Source organism: Aspergillus eucalypticola, assembly GCF_003184535.1.
Source record: "Aspergillus eucalypticola CBS 122712 chromosome Unknown BO83scaffold_7, whole genome shotgun sequence".
NCBI lineage: Eukaryota > Fungi > Ascomycota > Eurotiomycetes > Eurotiales > Aspergillaceae > Aspergillus > Aspergillus eucalypticola.
The window spans coordinates 583485-600939 of record NW_020290281.1 but is presented as its reverse complement, the minus strand read 5'-3'; the positions used below and the strand labels follow the sequence as shown (position 1 = coordinate 600939).

Below are 17455 nucleotides of genomic sequence, written 5' to 3'. Positions count from 1 at the left end.
CGTGTCTACATGGAATGTGGATAGAGCACCACCAGAGTGCTGAACTGATTAGATCTAGTCGAGCCTCATCTTGTTCTGCAACGGCGTCACCGAGATCCACAAGCTCTGACCACCACAAGTTTGGGTTGCCGCGGGGCTCGGGCTTGCCAATTTCCCAGAAACCAGCTCGAAGTCAGCACACCCCGGCTGCTATCCGCCCGGCGGGTGCACTACTGTACGATGCCGTGGGGGAACCGGTCCAAGGCCTCACTCTGAGGGCGGATGAGAATTATCCCGGATGACGGCTGGGTGTGTCGGTTGTTCCTCCTGCGTCTTATGTCACAGCGGCAGGAAACCTACACCCGGTCATCAACGTGCTGCTAAAGAGTGTATCGGACTTTATCCTGTCGTCAGGGGTGCAAAGCCGACCTCATCGACTTCGGCAGATGGGGTGCCGGTTAGGAGGGGCATCCCCCGCACGAGACTTCAGATCTACGACACGAGCGGCAGTTACCTCACAGGCTTCCCGGTGGCCATGCAAAGACAGAATGGGATCAAAGGAATTGTGGTAAGCTATCTACTTGCTCCTAGCCAACGCTTTTACCGTCGTCTCAAAACTCTCAGGTTCTCGTCCCAAGATGTCCCTCAAGAGCGGCGACACCACGGCCGTCTCCCCACGACGGATCGCATCCCACGCGGTTGCCCATTCCCTTGTCAAATCGATACCGTGATAGGTGTGTTTTGATCCGTGCTGCGGCAAAGCCACATACTCGTCAACAGAGATCTCCCGCAAGCGGAGGCGCTTGCCAACGGCCTGGCCGAGAATTTCAACAGTCTCCTTTAGCGAGATCTCCCTGGGGCCGGAGAGCAAGAGCACGCGGTTCAGGTAGGGGAACCCCGCCGGATTCTTGGCATAGTCTGCAATCAGCTTCGCCGTGGCCTCGCCCAGCTCGTCACGTTTCACCCACGCAACGCCCGGTCCGTCGCCGGAGTGAGGGATCGCGATCTCGTCTGCGGGGTGGTGGATATCGAACCAGCTGGTGTAGATCGGATAGGACTCCGAGTACAGACCCTCCCGGATAGCGGTGTAGGTGATGTGCCCGGAAAGTCCGGCCAAATACTTTTCGGTCCGCAGATGGGCGCCCATCACGTGCGCAACGCTAGTCTCCTCTAGATCGCCTGCAAAGGCGAGAGACGAATAGAAGATGTGCTTGACGCCGCTACGGCGGGCAGCATCGATGGCGTTCTTATGCGCCTGTCTCGGATCAGCATCATGTCAGCGCGAGATCATCACGGCAACCTACCTCGAAGCGGAACTGGATCTCAAACGAGGCATACGAGATCAACATCAGGGCGTCGATACCATCGAAGGCGCGCTCTAGCGTGGCGGGGTCTTCATAGTCGGCCCGTCGGACGGTAGCTCCGGCCCGCGTGAGTTCTGCGAGATTATCTGGCTTGCGGGCGATCAGGATCAGTTCCGATGCAGGCACCAGCTTGACGAGGTGATTGATGATGCTGGTCCCCAGTCCTCCTGCTGCAGGAAAGACACCGATTTTGGTCATGGTGTGCGCGTGGTGTATGACGTAAGGATGGTACACTGGTGCTCCTCCTTCAAGGCCTCGTGATATGTAGTAATGTAGCGATGGGCTGTATGTAGGATAATCCGATGCAATGCTGTGTAGAGGGAAGATGTGCCAGTCAGGGGTCGTCGACTTGGTGGTGTGAAGCTCCAAGTGTGTCTTGGAGCCCCGCTGTTGGTGGCTTACAAATCGGTCTGACGTTGAGGGCAGTCATCGTGGTGCCGATCGACCTTCAGGGGTTCAACCAACCTGCCTTGGGGGTTCAACTTGATCCTGGAGAGTGTCACTATCACTTGGCAGTCTACTAGATTGACTTCATCAATCACGTCAAGCTATATGACTTTGTCACATCATTCTTGGGGATCCTTGATCGGAATACAGGCTGTTTACCGGTACACCCCGTGAGTAGACATTAATGCCGCTGTGCTAAACACCTTGAAAATAAGAATTTCGTAGGCTCATAAACCAATGGCTAAACTTTATCTTTCCCCGAATAGCTGCCGCTGTCTAGAAACAATAGACCGTGTCCAACATTTTTCATCCTCTTATACTCGGCAGCCACGTGACCGTGTCGTATCTGTACTGCTTTTTACTTTCAGAGTAGCTTCAGCGTTTAATTGAATAAGTGAAAATGACTAGTATATAGTAACAGACCAAGTAGTATGATAATTCTGACCACGACTATGTAGTAAACTATCAGTATTAGTAGTGATTATAGTTTGAACTACTACAATATATATTTCTCCCGCGAACGATGGAGCGCACCCTAGCGATCGCCTGCAAAATTTCCCTCCATGACCGTCCCAACCAACTCCAACAATATAATAATGGACCATGAGACTTTATAGATGTCTCTGTGTTTACCAATGAAATATTATTATTGATTATGCTCTGCTATAAAACAGCTATAACGAAGCACCTTGCGAGAGGGGAAAGGAGAGAGGTAGCACTAAACCGAACTCGGCTAGTTAGAATCAAGACAGTTGAACCCATTCCAATTCAATTATGAGGGATGCTTGCTATTTTTATGGTATAAAAACCAATACTGCAATTTCCAGCATGATTTTAGTAAAGTAGATATTGTGTAATAAGAGTGGGTGAAAGTTTTCTGTTATAGAGAGGGTAGTAATATCGTTGGTTCTTGAGTAGTTTACTGGAATTATTGGCTAGGAAATTTGCAATCAATTTTATTGCTTTAATTCCAATTTTTCTTTTCTTTTTTATTTATTTGATTTCTTAAAACTAGTCGGATGCAGTAGGATAGAAAAGCCTCAATCGTGATGAGGCTATATTCATCGAAGGAGGGAAAGATTTGCTTTTATTCATCATGGGTGTTCGTCTATTCGTACTTCCTGCTTTTTCCTTCCAGTCTATTAATCTAGGTCAAGAGGTAGGAGGGGGACTCGCAGTATAACATCATTATAGAGGTGGGCGGGATATACTTAAAGGAATCAGTTAGTATAATTTCTGTCGAGACTGAGATGGAAACAATGCTCAGTAATATGCTTATCAGTGCATGTGCTGGTCAACCTGGTATGGGTCTTGGAGATGCCAGTATAATCTAACAGGGGGGGATAAGATAATTCGAAACGCTCATGGTGGCACTGTCTACTGCTCACCCGTGTTGATTTTGGTGGATTGAGATTTAGTATTACTCTGAAAAAGTCACTTGTAGTTAAAAAATAAAAAATACTTCAATAGCTCGAGGTGCTCATGTCATGGAGATAAGCGGGATACGGCTGCAACGACCTTCGTGAGATTTTCTACATAGTAAGGGGAAGTCCTCGGGTTCGTACAACCATATGTAAACGGAGAAAAAGCATACCCTGAATAACTCGAGTAATGGAAACAAGAACTATCCGCGTAAAGCAAGGTCTTTAACGGATGCTGTTTAGAACATTGGCATCAGCATCAAGCATCTCCTCCCAGTCCTCCATGAACTGCATAATCCATTTCCACAAATTCGGAGAAGCAACGAACATATCTTGCCGAATCCTCCGCGGACTGTCAGCTGTATACTTTGCTTTCCACTCGGACATGAGTGTCTATATCTTGGCTATGGTGTGTTTAAACACCTTGTTCCGAAAATAGTCCTTCTCATCTCTTTCAACTTTACAAAGTGGGCGATCCTCCTCACGAACCTCGTCATAAAGCCTAAGGTAGTGAGGTGAGCGACATTGTTGCGAGAAGTACTCTCCTATATCCTTTTCGGGACCACAGGTAGATTGCCAAACTACAGCAAAGAGATTGTAATCACCGATAGAGTCCAGACCGAGGAGTCGACTTGAATTCCAGTGAAATTTGCCTCGTTTGTGGGATTCGCGGTACTTGCGCACCGTACTCTCTTCAGTAGATTTGGACATAGCTGCCTGGAAGCCATCGATGAAGGCTGTGTGTAATACTGGGCTTATCTTGTCGCCGTATTGCGGCAAGCCGGGTGGGGATAACAGCATGGATTTAGGAACAGATGATGTGAACGCCCAGTCGATGATACAAGCAATGATGTAGTCGTCGTCGACATAGATACTATTGACACTAACATCAGCGTGACATAGCGGGAATGTCCCCGGGTTTTTGAAATTGGGAGTTCAAATTTGCGTACAATGTCGCGGAGAGCATCACCTGCAACAATGTAATCCAACCTGTTATCCGCAGAATCGATTTTGTTGCCGACAGTGACGAAGTCATTCCACAGATCCACAGCCTACCTATACTGCTTGTCGGATTGATAGTCATCTCTCGAAGGAACTGGGGCCACAAAACAATGATGTGATAACTGCAGGCAATCTGCTTGTTCCAGAAATTTGGAAACAAGGCTTTCGTAAAAGTCTGCGTCGGTAGTGAAAGGGCCGCGCTGACCCTCTAACAGAAATCGTTCATGTAGCATATAGCAGCACCAGAGGCATTCCTAGATCTTGAAAACTCCATCGTCATCATAGAATGAGCCGAATTCATCAAGTCGTAACTGCAAGAGTTTCCAGGTGACACCGCCTAGCTGGGTCATGACCTTGTCCTTTTTGGAAGGATCTAGGTCAGGTAGGGGAGCCGGCTGACACCCAGACTTTTGATAGTGGCCAGCCAGGCGCTTCGCTCATAAGGATGAACGGAACTTTGTTGTCATTATCGGACGATGCGCTACGACAGGTTAACCTCGAACTATCTGTTTTGAAGGGGTGCATAACAATACTTCCGGGACCGGTATATCGCTACGGGCTTTGAGGTATAGAAGTGTAGCCGCTTCGCTTGCTAGTAGCTTTACCCCAACATCAAGAGGCATAAATGTCCTCGGGTGTGGCGACCTCAAAACCCATTGTGTGCCATCGCCGAAAAGAATAAAATATAGCCCAGTTGAAGCTTCCTGAGGCAGGGCGTTGACCGGGATCAAAAGTACAGGAGATACCCTGCCGTAGCGTGCTTGCCCGACGACATACTGCTTCAAGGTCGAAGTCAGCGTAGATAAAGATGTTTGACTCCGAACTCGGAGACATTCCGGCCGTAAGATGCCGGAGAATGAAATGAAAATAAACGAGGGGCCCTGGAGAGTCAGCCCCATCAGGGATAGCCAGGGATGTGTCTCGATTTGTCTTGGCTCATGCATAAAAGCGGTGACGGTCATCTTCTTACAGACCAACCATTGCGTGTACTGAAACCGTAACGTCGAAATACGCTGCGAGTTGCATACAATGACAAATGAGTCGTCAAGAAGTCACAGCATCTGTACATGTGTGGCTTTTTGTTTCGCTTTCGCTCATGGATTTGAACGATAGGTAGGATAATAAACTGGGCACCTATCAAGTTTCAAGACGAAACAGATGGTGTGTTCGAGTAATGTTATCAGCTAAGCTGACTAGCGCAGCCATAGGTAGACCTGAAGACGAGGGTTACCGCAGGGACAATCTATCAGGATGCGAAGGTAAGTCTGCAACTGGTCCCTGGCACTCGCTTCCCCATTTACGCAGAGAGATTTTCATCATATATTATGATGATATCATTGGTCAGGGCATCATTTCGGAGCTATTATGCGATGCTGGAGATATCGCAGCCTATATATCGTATCGCGAGTGCTGTGCCTCGCATGTCGTGTATATGCACTCATTGGGGTAAACTACGTGCCGCCATAATACATTCCGTCGCTGATAGGCTGTCAGAGCCGATCCCGCGAATAATGTCGCATATCCTTCGCTGATGAGGGATTTAATTTTGTCCAAACTCTTTAGGGCTTGCAAAACAACTATGCATAATAGACTTATGTTGATGAATTCAGTCACTGTATGGAATGGCAATTGCCTTTCCCATCCTGGTCCGGCCTGCAATTGTTAGCTATTTGAGAGCATGAATAACGGTAGATCTAGAGACCCGATCTTATTGTGTCTGTAGGATGTCATGATGTGCCTGGAAGTTGAAAGCATCGTAGCCCCTGTGAAGTCAGCCGGGCACCTAGAAAGCTTCGAATATTCGATTCGAACTCTCAGACACTAGACTTAAGAACCCTGCAGCATGTAAGAATTGGCTTGTAGCCGTAAGCTTCCGCTATTGCATACGAGGATGCAGACTTCGTATATGTAGCACGAGGTAAAGTCGATGGGCGAATCGCGATCAACAATCTTGGCCCGCATGCGGCAGTTGGATTATTAAAAGCCACACACAACGGCCTTATCAGCAGCTATTGTGCATGTCCTCGGTGTTCTTAGCCTATCAGACAGAACACCCAGCGAGTGTACTCGGCGGATGCCACCATCGAAAACCGAATTCCGTTGTCGGACAGGTCGCCACAGTTAGCGGGTTCTCTTCCAATGTATGACACCTCGATCGACAGCCCAGGCCGCCAACAGGCAGCCGCAGCCATAGCACCCCGCATTATTCCCCCTTCTCTTGGATCGGAAGTCGGCTGTAACAAAGTTCGGGCTAGTGGTACCACAACGCCAGCTGGGGTGAACACTGTAGACACCTCTGTAACAACTGCGTCTTTGAATGTGGGTTGTTGAGTCTCAGGGTGAGCGACTGAGATGAGGACAACTCATCATTGAATTCTGATACTGGCCATAATATCGAGAATTCGCCACATACTATCGCATCTTAATTAATCATGGGGGAGATAATGGTTCGGATGGATCGACAATCAGTGCCCCGGACGCGGTTATCGCCTCCGCATAGACCTGCCCGATTGGGACAGGTGACGGAGAGACTGACGATGATGATCTGGGATCGAATTCCAGGAATGCAGGGACGACCTGAAACTTCGATGCGACCTGCGAGTTGATAGACGTAGCTGCCATTTTAAGAGAGCGACTATAGCAGACTGGGGAGATGGTAATTCCCTTAAAATTTGAGAATGCTTTGAGCATGGCGACCGAAAGGCCGGATAGGACCCATGGCCGTAAGAAGGCGGTGGTCGCCTGAGAGTAAACCGCTGCTATACAATGAGTATACGAGGCAAATATCACGACCGTAGCCTGTCTGAGCGCTGCTCAGAGTCAAGCTCCTCGTCATTGCAACAGGCCTTTGGATGCCCGAAGCTGCCATCCCCACTTGGGAAGTCCTGCCGAGCCTAAAAAAACCAGCCCCCGCAAAAGTCAAAAGTCAAAGACGGAAAAAAAAATTTCACTTATCGACAACTTATCTATCTTGTCCACTCACGAGCATCTCTTCCATGACCAATTGATCATTAACTTGGTCATTATCATTCTGATAACCATCTTACCTTTCCGAACTAAGCATGCTGGCCTTGTGAGGGGAAGCCCGAGAATCCCCATGCCCTTGCATCCTTAGACTTGTTCATATATGAACCGTCCCCTCAGCACCTAAAGCCAGTTATATGAATTTGCAGAAAATGGACAATTGGGTGCACAACTTGTCCATCGATCTCGTTGCTCTCCCGCTTGGCTGAATTGATTTTTGTGATTGTGCATTTTCATCCATTTTATTTCCGGATGCCGATGGACTTGGAAAACAACGGGCCGATCAAACCGATCCAGTCGGTCGACCAGAGCGTTCAAGATGCTCACGATCTTGCGGCCATGGGCCATGACCAGGCCATGACTCGAAAATTTGACATTTGGAGCATGTTGTCTCTCGCGTTCTGTGTCTTAGGTTAGTCCTGCCCGATCGTCGGAATTTTTCGTGTGCTCTGTGCGCGCTGCATCCACCGGGGCGCCAAGAACGGCAGCTAACCGTTGCGACCAGGCACCTACTCTACTTTCGCACAGGATTTGGATAGCGGACTCACCAATGGCGGCTCCATAACCATACTTTGGGGTCTCGTGCTGGTCACGGCCTGCAACCTGTGTGTCGCAGTTTCGCTTGGAGAGCTCACCAGTAGTATGCCGACCGCTCTGGGCCAGGCGTATTGGGTGTTTCGACTTTGGGACACCCCGCTGGGTCGATTCACCTCGTACATGTGCGCATGGATCAACATGTTCGGCTGGTGGACCTTGACCGCGTCCCAGGTTGCTTTCATGGCCGAGTTCCTCCTGGGCATGAAAGTCATGTTCGATAACTCGTGGGGCGGGGCCAACACTGGGTGGCTAAATTTCGTCGTCTACATTTGCACAGTTCTGGTGTTAACTGTCATCAACCTAGTCGGCTGTAGGAAGGAAAAGGTCCTCCCATGGCTCAACAACTTTGTCGGCATATGGTTTACCGGCCTATTCGTCGTCTTGTCACTTGCGCTGCTCATCTCCGTCGGCGTGAAGAAAGATCTCTCCTTCCAACCAGCGTCTTTCGTCTTTGGAGCTTGGATGAACGAAACCGGTTGGGGAAACGGGGTCGTTTGGTTCACGGGCCTAGTGCAGGCCGCTTATGGTCTTACGGCTTTTGATGCCGTTATTCATATGGTCGAGGAGATTCCCGCCCCGCGTCGCAATGCCCCGAAAGTCATGTGGCTTTCCGTACTCATGGGGGCCATCACTGGTTTTATCTTCATGATGGTCTGCTTGTTTTGCATCCAGGACGTCAACGAGGTCATCAACTCTCCAACCGGCCTGCCGTTCATGGAGTTGATGGTGGAGACAGTAGGCCTGGAAGGTGGGGCCACTCTCATCGCTTTATTCATCTTTAATGGCCTGGGCCAGGGAATCAGTATTCTAACGACCGCTTCCCGACTAACTTGGGGCTTTGCACGAGATGGTGGCTTACCTTGGAGCGGATACTTCATGCTGGTCGATCCGGTATGGAAGGTTCCGGCACGAGCACTCTGGTTCCAGGGCTTTTGGATTGCATTGGTCGGAATTCTTTATCTTTTCGCTAACACGGTGCTCGATGCGATCCTGAGTGTTAGTACGATCGCGTTGACCATCTCATATGGTCTTCCCATTGCTGCCCTTCTGGTAGTTGGGCGCGATAAGCTTCCACCCGGCCAGTTCCATCTGGGACGGTGGGGGACGCTGATCAATTGGGTCAGCATTATCTACTGCATTATCACGACAGTATTCTTCCTGTTCCCCGGGTCCCCGAACCCGTCACCTAGCGATATGAATTATGCGATCGCCGTGTTTGGAGTGATGCTGGTGGTCGCCGTTGGATTCTGGTTCGTACAAGGAAACCGCACGTATTTGAAGACTGAGGATGCCATCGACCAGATGATTCAGGCACAGAGGCTTGAAGTCAACACGGCGACACAGGCGCAAGATAAGAAGGAATAGATCTTTGTATATAGTTTTTTATTCGGAGAGTTTAATGACTACAATGACCTTCACTACTCTGTTAGCCAAAATTGCATGCACAGGAAGCAAATAAGCCAACTGAAACCCACCAGTGAATTGAAAAGCATTAAAGATCGCCTCCCGGTAGCTTCTAAGATCGAGACAAAACACTGCCACTCGAGGATTACTAGTAAGTGATATGGTAAGATGGTCAATTGCACGTCCTGCGGAGAGAGGACAGAGTGTAGGTTGATGAGAAAGGCCCGTGATCCAAGTGGACGCGCCCCCCCACGTGTTTTGTACCATCACCCCATGTATGGCACCACTCCTCTCTTGCCTATCTTCCTGAACTTAAAGAATACTTTACTTCCAAGTGACTCTTCAACAACACTAACTCCTCTACCTCACTATAGTTTGATAACGTTTTGATTGCTATTCCCTTAGGTGATCCATGCCATTTAAGTGGAGCAACTACCTGGTCGCTAACACAACGATGCTTTTACCTTTCACAATCTATTCTTCCGAGGAGAAATTTACGATGTCCTCAGTATCCGAGATCAAGATCAACCCAATCGGCAAGAAAAAAAGATCGCTCGACAACTATGACGTGGCTGATGTCTCTGCGGACCTAAAATGAGAAATCTCTCCCTACTGCCGTCGGATTTATCACATTTTGCCGGCTGTCTAAACGGTGGGACATACTGGTCGCCCATCTATTGGTAACAGGCGGAAAGATTCAGATCAAATACCCAGATGTTCTAGGTCGAATGATGATTCACTTGATGATGTTGGGATGCCAACCTCACATAGTTGTCATGGTACCATAGAGAACAAACAAGCAACTTGTTGCACCCTGATTACTGATTCAGCTCTGAAACAGGAACAGGAAGCGGATGGCTTAAGGGGCCCAGACCAGGTTTGATTAATAGGAACGGGGTTCGATGAGTTCCACAGCCTAAACAGTCCCGAAAGTACCCACCTGCTAGCTGGCTATATCCGAGCCTTACTAGGTTGTTCCTGGCCCTGAGGGTCTGTCCAGATAGCTTATCTGCCAAGAGACAGTGACGCAAACTATCTATGCATTACTGCAGCTGGTTTTCGGACACTCTTGCGAGACATCACCTAGAGGTCCAGCGAGGCAAAAGTGTGGTTGCTGTGCTGTGCACCCTGGGATGTGGAATAGACCTAACCATACTGAAATGATCGTGGGGTTGGTCCACCAAAAGCTCATAAAGAGCACTGAAGACCAATTGCCAGCTGGCTCTTGATTGTCGTCGGTAATCGCGGACAATATTTCCAGACACGACGAATTTTGCAGCCCGCTATTGACGTGATGCTGTACCTCTTGCTGCATCTCTATATCCGGCCCCGTCGATGCCATACCAAAAACATTCTGTTGTGGGTCTTATCTTATTTCCCAGCGAATGAGATCTGCGGAAAGAGCTCATGGTGGGGATATCGGTTTTACGGCCTCAAGGTGATTCGGGTTTACGGATTTACGGAGGGCGCTTTTTCAACGATTTGTCTCCGTATTTGTTTCCTTGAGGGAGAAAATATTGGAATATAACAGATTGAACGCCCATGGCTCTAGAAGCTTACACTTGAGTACCTGAGCCAACTTGTCATCTAGTTCCCTGGTTTCATGGACTGTGGTCAATAGGTATGCTCACCAGCGGCCTGCGGGATCTACGTCGGATATACTGACTGATCGGCCCCGTCTAGTTGTGACAAGTGGAATTACTGCTCACGATGGAAACTTCATCATCAGAGACCGTGGACATTGAGCCCGGAAACTCTTCTATTCCAAAACAGCTGACGCTCACGTGGCGGAATGTTAGCGTGAATGTCGCAGCCCCCGATGCCGCCCTAGGCGATACACTATTGTCAGTGGCCGATCCACGGCAGATTTCGGGGTGGTTTAGCAGGAGTCAAAGGCCAAAGAGGGTAGGACTGAGAAAATAGAAAGCTCTGACCAATGCTAATAAATTTTGACAAGACCATCCTCAAGGACATCTCTGGCCAACTCCGTCCAGGAGAGATGGTAAGAGAAACGAAGTGACCAGAGAGATTGAAAGCTTACTGACTGTACCTAGTTGCTCGTTCTGGGACGTCCAGGTTCAGGGTGTACATCATTCCTCCGCGTAATCTCCAATGATCGCGAAGCTTTCGACGAAGTTGTCGGCGAGACTCGCTATGGAAGCATGGACCACAAACAGGCGAAGAAGTACCGGCAGCAGATCATGTTCAACAATGAAGACGATGTGCATTTCCCCACATTGACCGTTAATCGGACGATGAAATTTGCTCTTCGAAACAAAGTTCCCAGGGAACGACCCAACCATCTGCATGACCGAAAGGACTACGTGCAGGAGAAAAGAGACGGTATTCTAGAATCTCTGGGCATTCCGCACACAAAAAAGACATTGGTTGGTAACGAGTTCATCCGTGGTGTATCTGGTGGTGAGCGGAAGCGTGTTTCCTTGGCAGAAGTGATGGCTGGACAGGTATTGCTATTTCTCCCATATAACATGGACAAAATACTTACGATCGATATTAGAGTCCTGTTCAATTCTGGGATAACCCAACTCGCGGTCTGGATTCCAAAACAGCGGTTGAGTTTGCTCGCATGCTGCGACGCGAGGCCAACGAAAACCAGAAGACGATAATGGCTACCATGTACCAAGCTGGAAATGGTATTTACGATGAATTTGACAAGATCCTTGTTCTAGCGGAAGGACTTGTCACCTACTACGGTCCGCGCGCATTGGCCCGGGGCTACTTCGAAGACATGGGATTCATCTGTCCCAAGGGAGCCAACATTGCCGACTTTCTGACATCGGTTACCGTGGTCACTGAACGGACTGTTGCACGCGGCATGGAAGAGAAGGTTCCCAACTCGCCCGCTGAGTTCGAGGCTCGTTACCGCCAGAGTGCAATCTACTCTCAGATGATGAATGACATCCAGCCGCCAGAGAAGTTGGTCAACGAGGATGAGAATCTGGCTCTTGCAGTGGCAATGGAGAAGAGAAAGCAGCATGTTCCTCGACCTCAAAGTGTCTATACGACTGGTCTGTGGGATCAGATTCTCAGCTGCACCCTTCGGTAAGATCATTGGCACTTGAAGTATGGCGGCGAAACTGACATTATTCAAGTCAGTTCCAGATCCTGGCCGGTGACAAGCTCTCAATCGCCATCAAGGTGGTTTCTGCCATCTTGCAGGCTCTTGTTTGCGGCAGTCTGTTCTACAACCTCAAGCTCGACAGCAGTTCGATTTTCCTGCGTCCTGGTGCTCTCTTCTTTCCCGTTCTTTACTTCCTCCTCGAGACAATGTCTGAAACAACTGGATCGTTCATGGGTCGACCTATCCTTTCCCGGCAAAAGAGGTTTGGCTTCTACCGACCGACAGCTTTTGCTATTGCCAATGCGATCACCGATATCCCTATCGTCTTGGTTCAGGTGACTTGTTTCTCCTTGATTTTGTACTTCATGAGTGCGATGCAGATGGACGCAGGCCGCTTCTTCACGTACTGGATCATCATTATCGTACAAACGCTGTGCTTCATGCAAATGTTCCGTGCGATTGGTGCCCTGTGCAAACAGTTCGGTAATGCGTCCAAAATGACCGGGTTTCTTTCAACTGTCTTTTTCGTCTACGGAGGTTCGTTTTGTCAAAGTCACTTATCCTGGATTTATACTAATCCAAACAGGATATCTTATTCCTTTTGAGAAGATGCATGTCTGGTTCCGTTGGATATTTTATCTGAACCCGGGTGCATATGCCTTTGAGGCGCTAATGGCCAACGAGTTCACTGGCCTCGAACTTGACTGTGTCGAGCCTGACTATATCCCATATGGGTCGGGCTACCCCAGCGGCTCTTCCCCTTACCGCGGCTGCACTGTCAAGGGCAGCAATTCGGAAGGTGTCATTGACGGTGCCACTTACATCAAAGAGCAGTTCAATTACACCTATCACCATGTCTGGCGAAGCTTCGGTATAATCATTGGCTTTTGGGCATTCTTTATCTTCCTGACCGCGGTTGGATTTGAATTGCGCAATAGCAGTGCCGGGTCTTCTGTGCTTCTCTACAAGCGAGGCGCCAAGAGCAAGAAGCCAGACGAGGAGAGCAACGTCTCGGCAAAGTCTGAAGGAGAAGTTCTTGCGCAGTCTGGAAAGCAGTCGACATTTACATGGAACAACCTTGATTATCACGTTCCTTTCCATGGCCAAAAGAAACAGTTGCTGGACCAGGTGTTTGGATATGTCAAGCCGGGTAACTTGGTGGCATTAATGGGATGCTCTGGTGCGGGAAAGACTACGTAAGTGCTATCAAAGGGCGGCACAGTGATGCAAAGCTGATTGTTATAGGTTACTTGATGTATTGGCTCAGCGCAAGGATAGTGGTGAGATCTACGGATCCATCCTAATCGATGGTCGGCCACAAGGTATTAGTTTTCAGCGCACCACTGGCTACTGCGAGCAGATGGATGTTCATGAAGGTACCGCGACCGTGAGAGAAGCCTTGGTCTTCTCCGCCCTTCTCCGCCAACCTGATAGCGTACCACGCGAAGAGAAAATTGCCTATGTTGATCATATCATTGATCTCTTGGAGCTCAGCGACATCCGGGATGCCTTGATTGGAGGTATGTGACGGTTCCCAACAAACACTTATTTCGATACTGACAATATAAGTTCCCGGGGCTGGTTTGAGCATCGAACAGCGGAAGAGAGTGACACTGGGTGTTGAACTAGTCGCTAAGCCAACGCTTCTATTCTTGGATGAACCGACTTCCGGTCTTGATGGACAGTCCGCGTACAACATTATCCGGTTCCTGAGAAAGCTCGTCGACAGCGGTCAGGCTGTGCTGGTAAGTCTATCCATCTTTGCATGTGGGCAGCATCTCACATCTTCCAGTGCACCATTCATCAGCCGTCAGCGGTCTTGTTCGATGCTTTCGACTCGCTAGTGCTGCTTGCTAAGGGCGGAAAGATGACCTACTTCGGAGAGAGTAAGTTTGTCGCCTGCCTTCCCAGACCCAATCTAACATCCCCCAGCTGGCGAAGAGTCTCACAAAGTGTTGGATTACTTTGCAAAGAACGGCGCCCCTTGTCCTCCTGACATGAACCCGGCGGAACACATTGTGGAGGTTATCCAAGGTAATACCGAGAAGCCTATTGATTGGGTTGATGTGTGGAGCCGGTCTGAGGAGCGCGAGCGCGCTCTTGCAGAACTTGAAGCCTTGAACAAGGAGGGCCAATCACATGCCGAAAACGTGGAAGACCAAAGCAACTTTGCAACACCGGTTTGGTTCCAGTTCAAGATGGTGCTGCATCGCCTCATGGTTCAGCTATGGCGGTCACCGGTAAGTTTATATGATTGTATGGCTGGGAACATCAACTAACAAGAACAGGACTACATGTGGAACAAAATCATCCTGCACGTCTTCGCCGCGCTGTTCAGTGGATTCACCTTCTGGAAGATGGGAGATGGAACGTTTGCGCTACAACTTCGACTGTTTGCTATCTTCAACTTCATTTTCGTTGCCCCAGGATGTATCAACCAGATGCAGCCGTTCTTCCTGCACAACCGCGATATCTTTGAGACTCGAGAGAAGAAGGCAAGTCCTGCGAGCAGTACCATCATCAACCCTCGCTAACCGAATCCAGTCCAAAACTTATCACTGGATCGCCTTCATCGGTGCTCAAGCAGTTTCGGAAATCCCCTACCTGATTATCTGCGCCACGCTCTACTTCGCATGCTGGTACTTTGTTTCCGGATTGCCTGTTGATGCGTACATCTCCGGCCACGTGTACTTGCAGATGATTTGTACGTACACTTCCTTTGCAGAACCGAGCAGAACTGACCAATATAGTCTACGAATTCCTGTACACATCGATCGGACAGGCCATTGCGGCCTACGCTCCCAACGAGTACTTCGCCGCCATCATGAACCCCATCCTCATCGGCGCGGGCATGATCGCTTTCTGTGGTGTCGTTGTGCCCTACGATAGTATGACCCCCTTCTGGCGGTACTGGATGTACTACCTGGACCCCTTCACCTACCTGGTGGGTGGTCTTCTGGGTGAGGTGCTTTGGGATGTCAAGGTGCAATGTGAGCCTTCGGAGTTTGTGCAGTTCAACGCCCCGTCCGGACAAACGTGTGGTCAGTATATGGCCGATTTTATCTCCGAGCAGACGGGCTACCTCATGGACGCGAATGCCACCGGCACTTGCTCGTTCTGCCAGTACTCGATGGGTTCGGACTATGCCAAGTCCTTCAACTTGAAGGAGAAGTACTACTCGTGGAGAGATGTAAGTGTATCACTGGCGAGAGATGAGACTAAATGCTGATCGATACATTACAGACTGGAATTACAGCGTTGTTCTGTATTACGTCGTACGGACTGGTGTTCTTGATGATGAAGTTGCGGAGCAAGAAGACGAAGAGTGCACGGTCGGAGTAGACCGCAAGACTAGGAGGTGTTTGATGTAACTAGGGCATTGAAGGGAAGACCTAGACAAGCGTTATTTGGGTACATAGATATTAGACGATACACTGACTGGATGCACTCATATAGATACTACTTGTTATACTACAATTTAATGCAGCATTGCATGATCTATTCTTATCATATCTTTTCCTATCAGACCTGAATTTTGTGGCTGGCACAAGTAATAGTATGGCTTTATGAAGGAGGAAAGGCAGTGTGAGCGCGAAAAATAAATGTTTGGAATGAGCAGACTAAAAGCCAAAGTAACTAGGCTTGTCCGCCATGCCAGAGTTTTATCGGAATTGTCGGAAGAATCAACACCAATCTGAAGATCATCATGTGTCTCTTCCTCTCTAAAATATGATATTATACAAAGTATATAGGCATTAACACAAATATATAATCCAACCACCAAACAAAAATTCCAAACCAAAACCCAGGGTATATATATAACCAAGCCAAACTCCCAAACCATAAAAGTGTATCCATCAAAACCTAAACCTCGGCGTATCGACCTGCGACCTCACATACGCGACATCCACCAACCTACCCAAAATAACATACTCCAACTTCAACTTGATACTATACACCAGAGCCTTGAACGTCACCTGGAACGTAAAAAACCCGGCATACTGAATCCCCACGACCGACAAATCCAAGACAATAATCACCACATTCACCAGCAACAACTGCACCAACACACTCCTGGACAACTCCCCACTATCCATGCGCAACATCCTCGCCGTCTCCCGTATATACAGCCCCGAGAGTAACAACTCCTGCGCACAGAACCATACCAACTGTATGCGCTCCATGATCCCAAACGCAACATCCACGCGCTCGGAATCCGGCATCGCGTTGACCGCAAATTCCAGCCCCTCGCTCGAGCAATGTAGTAACACCCCGTCGAAAATAATTAGGTAGAGGAGGCCGCGCAGGAGTTTCTTCTGATGTAGCACGAGGTGTAGCCGGGACCAGAGAACGAGCGATTGTCCGGTGACCATGCCGGTCCAGCCGACGCCGACTAGGGAGATCTCGAGGAAGTAGTTGGTGAAAGTCAGACCGAACATTTTGAGCAGGTAGCCGAGGCTGAAGGGGATGATGGAGAGGGAGGCGATCAGGAGGGACCAGAAGTAGGTGCCGGTGTAGCGTTTGAATGTGTTGAGGCAGAGGATGACCAGCTCGATGGCATTGCACCATGAGAGGGCGATGAGGATAGGGAAGACATATTCCTCGACGGTGGTGTTGAGATGTCGGGTTAGGCCGGTGGGGGATTGGGTTGCCGCGTCGTCAAGGGTGAAATGGGGCATTAATGGGGGGCATTGATGGGGAGGGAAAGAAAGGTAGTGGAGGTTATTATTTATCGATCGATAGAAGGGAGGCGATGAGGTAGGTGGTGGTGGTGAAGGGGATAGGGAGGGTTACACAGCACAGCATAGCAAGTTAACTTTTGCAATGGTAATCAGCAAGTGAGGCGAAGTTGGTAATCAGTAGAGTTCGTCGCAAAGTTGTGGCACCCGATCTGGCAGGCAGAAGGAACGGCTGTGATTTGATCGAGAACGGCCAATTGCGTCATGGATGTCGGCAGTTACGGCGGATTTCATGCGCTTATTGGTTGGAGATACAGGGATTGTGGATAAGACAGCCAATAGAAGTGAACGTGGACTGCTAATCTCTCCTTATTTTGATTAGCTGCGTCGGTTAAATGGAAGGTGGTCATTGGTGGAGCAATCTAGTCGGAGCGGTTCTGCCCGATAAGGCAACCC

At 49.2% G+C, this 17455-nt stretch overlaps 6 protein-coding genes across 6 annotated transcripts; 2 read left to right on the top strand and 4 right to left on the bottom strand.

Annotated features, from left to right (window-relative positions):
* Positions 1-556: 556 nt before the first annotated feature.
* Positions 557-1541, bottom strand: BO83DRAFT_308546 (SDR family oxidoreductase; the record flags this gene model as incomplete). The annotated part of the gene is made up of 2 exons (XM_025527372.1): positions 557-1234; positions 1284-1541. The coding sequence occupies 2 exons, from the start codon at positions 1539-1541 to the stop codon at positions 557-559; spliced, it is 936 nt and encodes a 311-aa protein (XP_025390155.1).
* Positions 1542-3436: 1895 nt separating this feature from the next.
* Positions 3437-5047, bottom strand: BO83DRAFT_397224 (uncharacterized protein; the record flags this gene model as incomplete). Its single annotated transcript, XM_025533176.1, has 8 exons — positions 3437-3604; positions 3635-3970; positions 4162-4263; positions 4309-4419; positions 4483-4572; positions 4616-4694; positions 4742-4913; positions 4936-5047. 8 exons carry the CDS (start codon positions 5045-5047, stop codon positions 3437-3439), a joined length of 1170 nt encoding a protein of 389 aa, XP_025390154.1.
* A 2147-nt stretch (positions 5048-7194) lies between these two features.
* Positions 7195-9199, top strand: BO83DRAFT_357142 (putative amino acid permease family protein; the record flags this gene model as incomplete). The annotated part of the gene is made up of 2 exons (XM_025529233.1): positions 7195-7649; positions 7743-9199. The coding sequence occupies exons 1-2, from the start codon at positions 7490-7492 to the stop codon at positions 9197-9199; spliced, it is 1617 nt and encodes a 538-aa protein (XP_025390153.1). The 5' UTR covers positions 7195-7489.
* A 1749-nt stretch (positions 9200-10948) lies between these two features.
* Positions 10949-15662, top strand: BO83DRAFT_308596 (putative ABC multidrug transporter; the record flags this gene model as incomplete). The annotated part of the gene is given in 14 exon segments (XM_025527374.1): positions 10949-11143; positions 11196-11240; positions 11293-11703; positions 11757-12301; positions 12352-12857; positions 12907-13516; positions 13566-13840; positions 13890-14065; positions 14113-14206; positions 14253-14560; positions 14609-14819; positions 14833-15024; positions 15071-15510; positions 15564-15662. The coding sequence occupies 14 exon segments, from the start codon at positions 10949-10951 to the stop codon at positions 15660-15662; spliced, it is 4107 nt and encodes a 1368-aa protein (XP_025390152.1).
* A 68-nt stretch (positions 15663-15730) lies between these two features.
* On the bottom strand, positions 15731-16287 carry BO83DRAFT_224835 (uncharacterized protein). Its single transcript, XM_025526851.1, has one exon. It carries the CDS (start codon positions 16162-16164, stop codon positions 15799-15801), a length of 366 nt encoding a protein of 121 aa, XP_025390151.1. The 5' UTR covers positions 16165-16287; the 3' UTR covers positions 15731-15798.
* On the bottom strand, positions 16014-17183 carry BO83DRAFT_376769 (uncharacterized protein). The gene has a single exon (XM_025530815.1). It carries the CDS (start codon positions 16997-16999, stop codon positions 16178-16180), a length of 822 nt encoding a protein of 273 aa, XP_025390150.1. The 5' UTR covers positions 17000-17183; the 3' UTR covers positions 16014-16177.
* Between the last annotated feature and the right edge of the window lie 272 nt (positions 17184-17455).

Coding starts and splice junctions, on each gene's coding strand:
- BO83DRAFT_224835 (XM_025526851.1), bottom strand. CDS start 16,164: ATGGTTTGGGAGTTTGGCTTGGTTATATATATACCCTGGGTTTTGGTT.
- BO83DRAFT_376769 (XM_025530815.1), bottom strand. CDS start 16,999: ATGCCCCATTTCACCCTTGACGACGCGGCAACCCAATCCCCCACCGGC.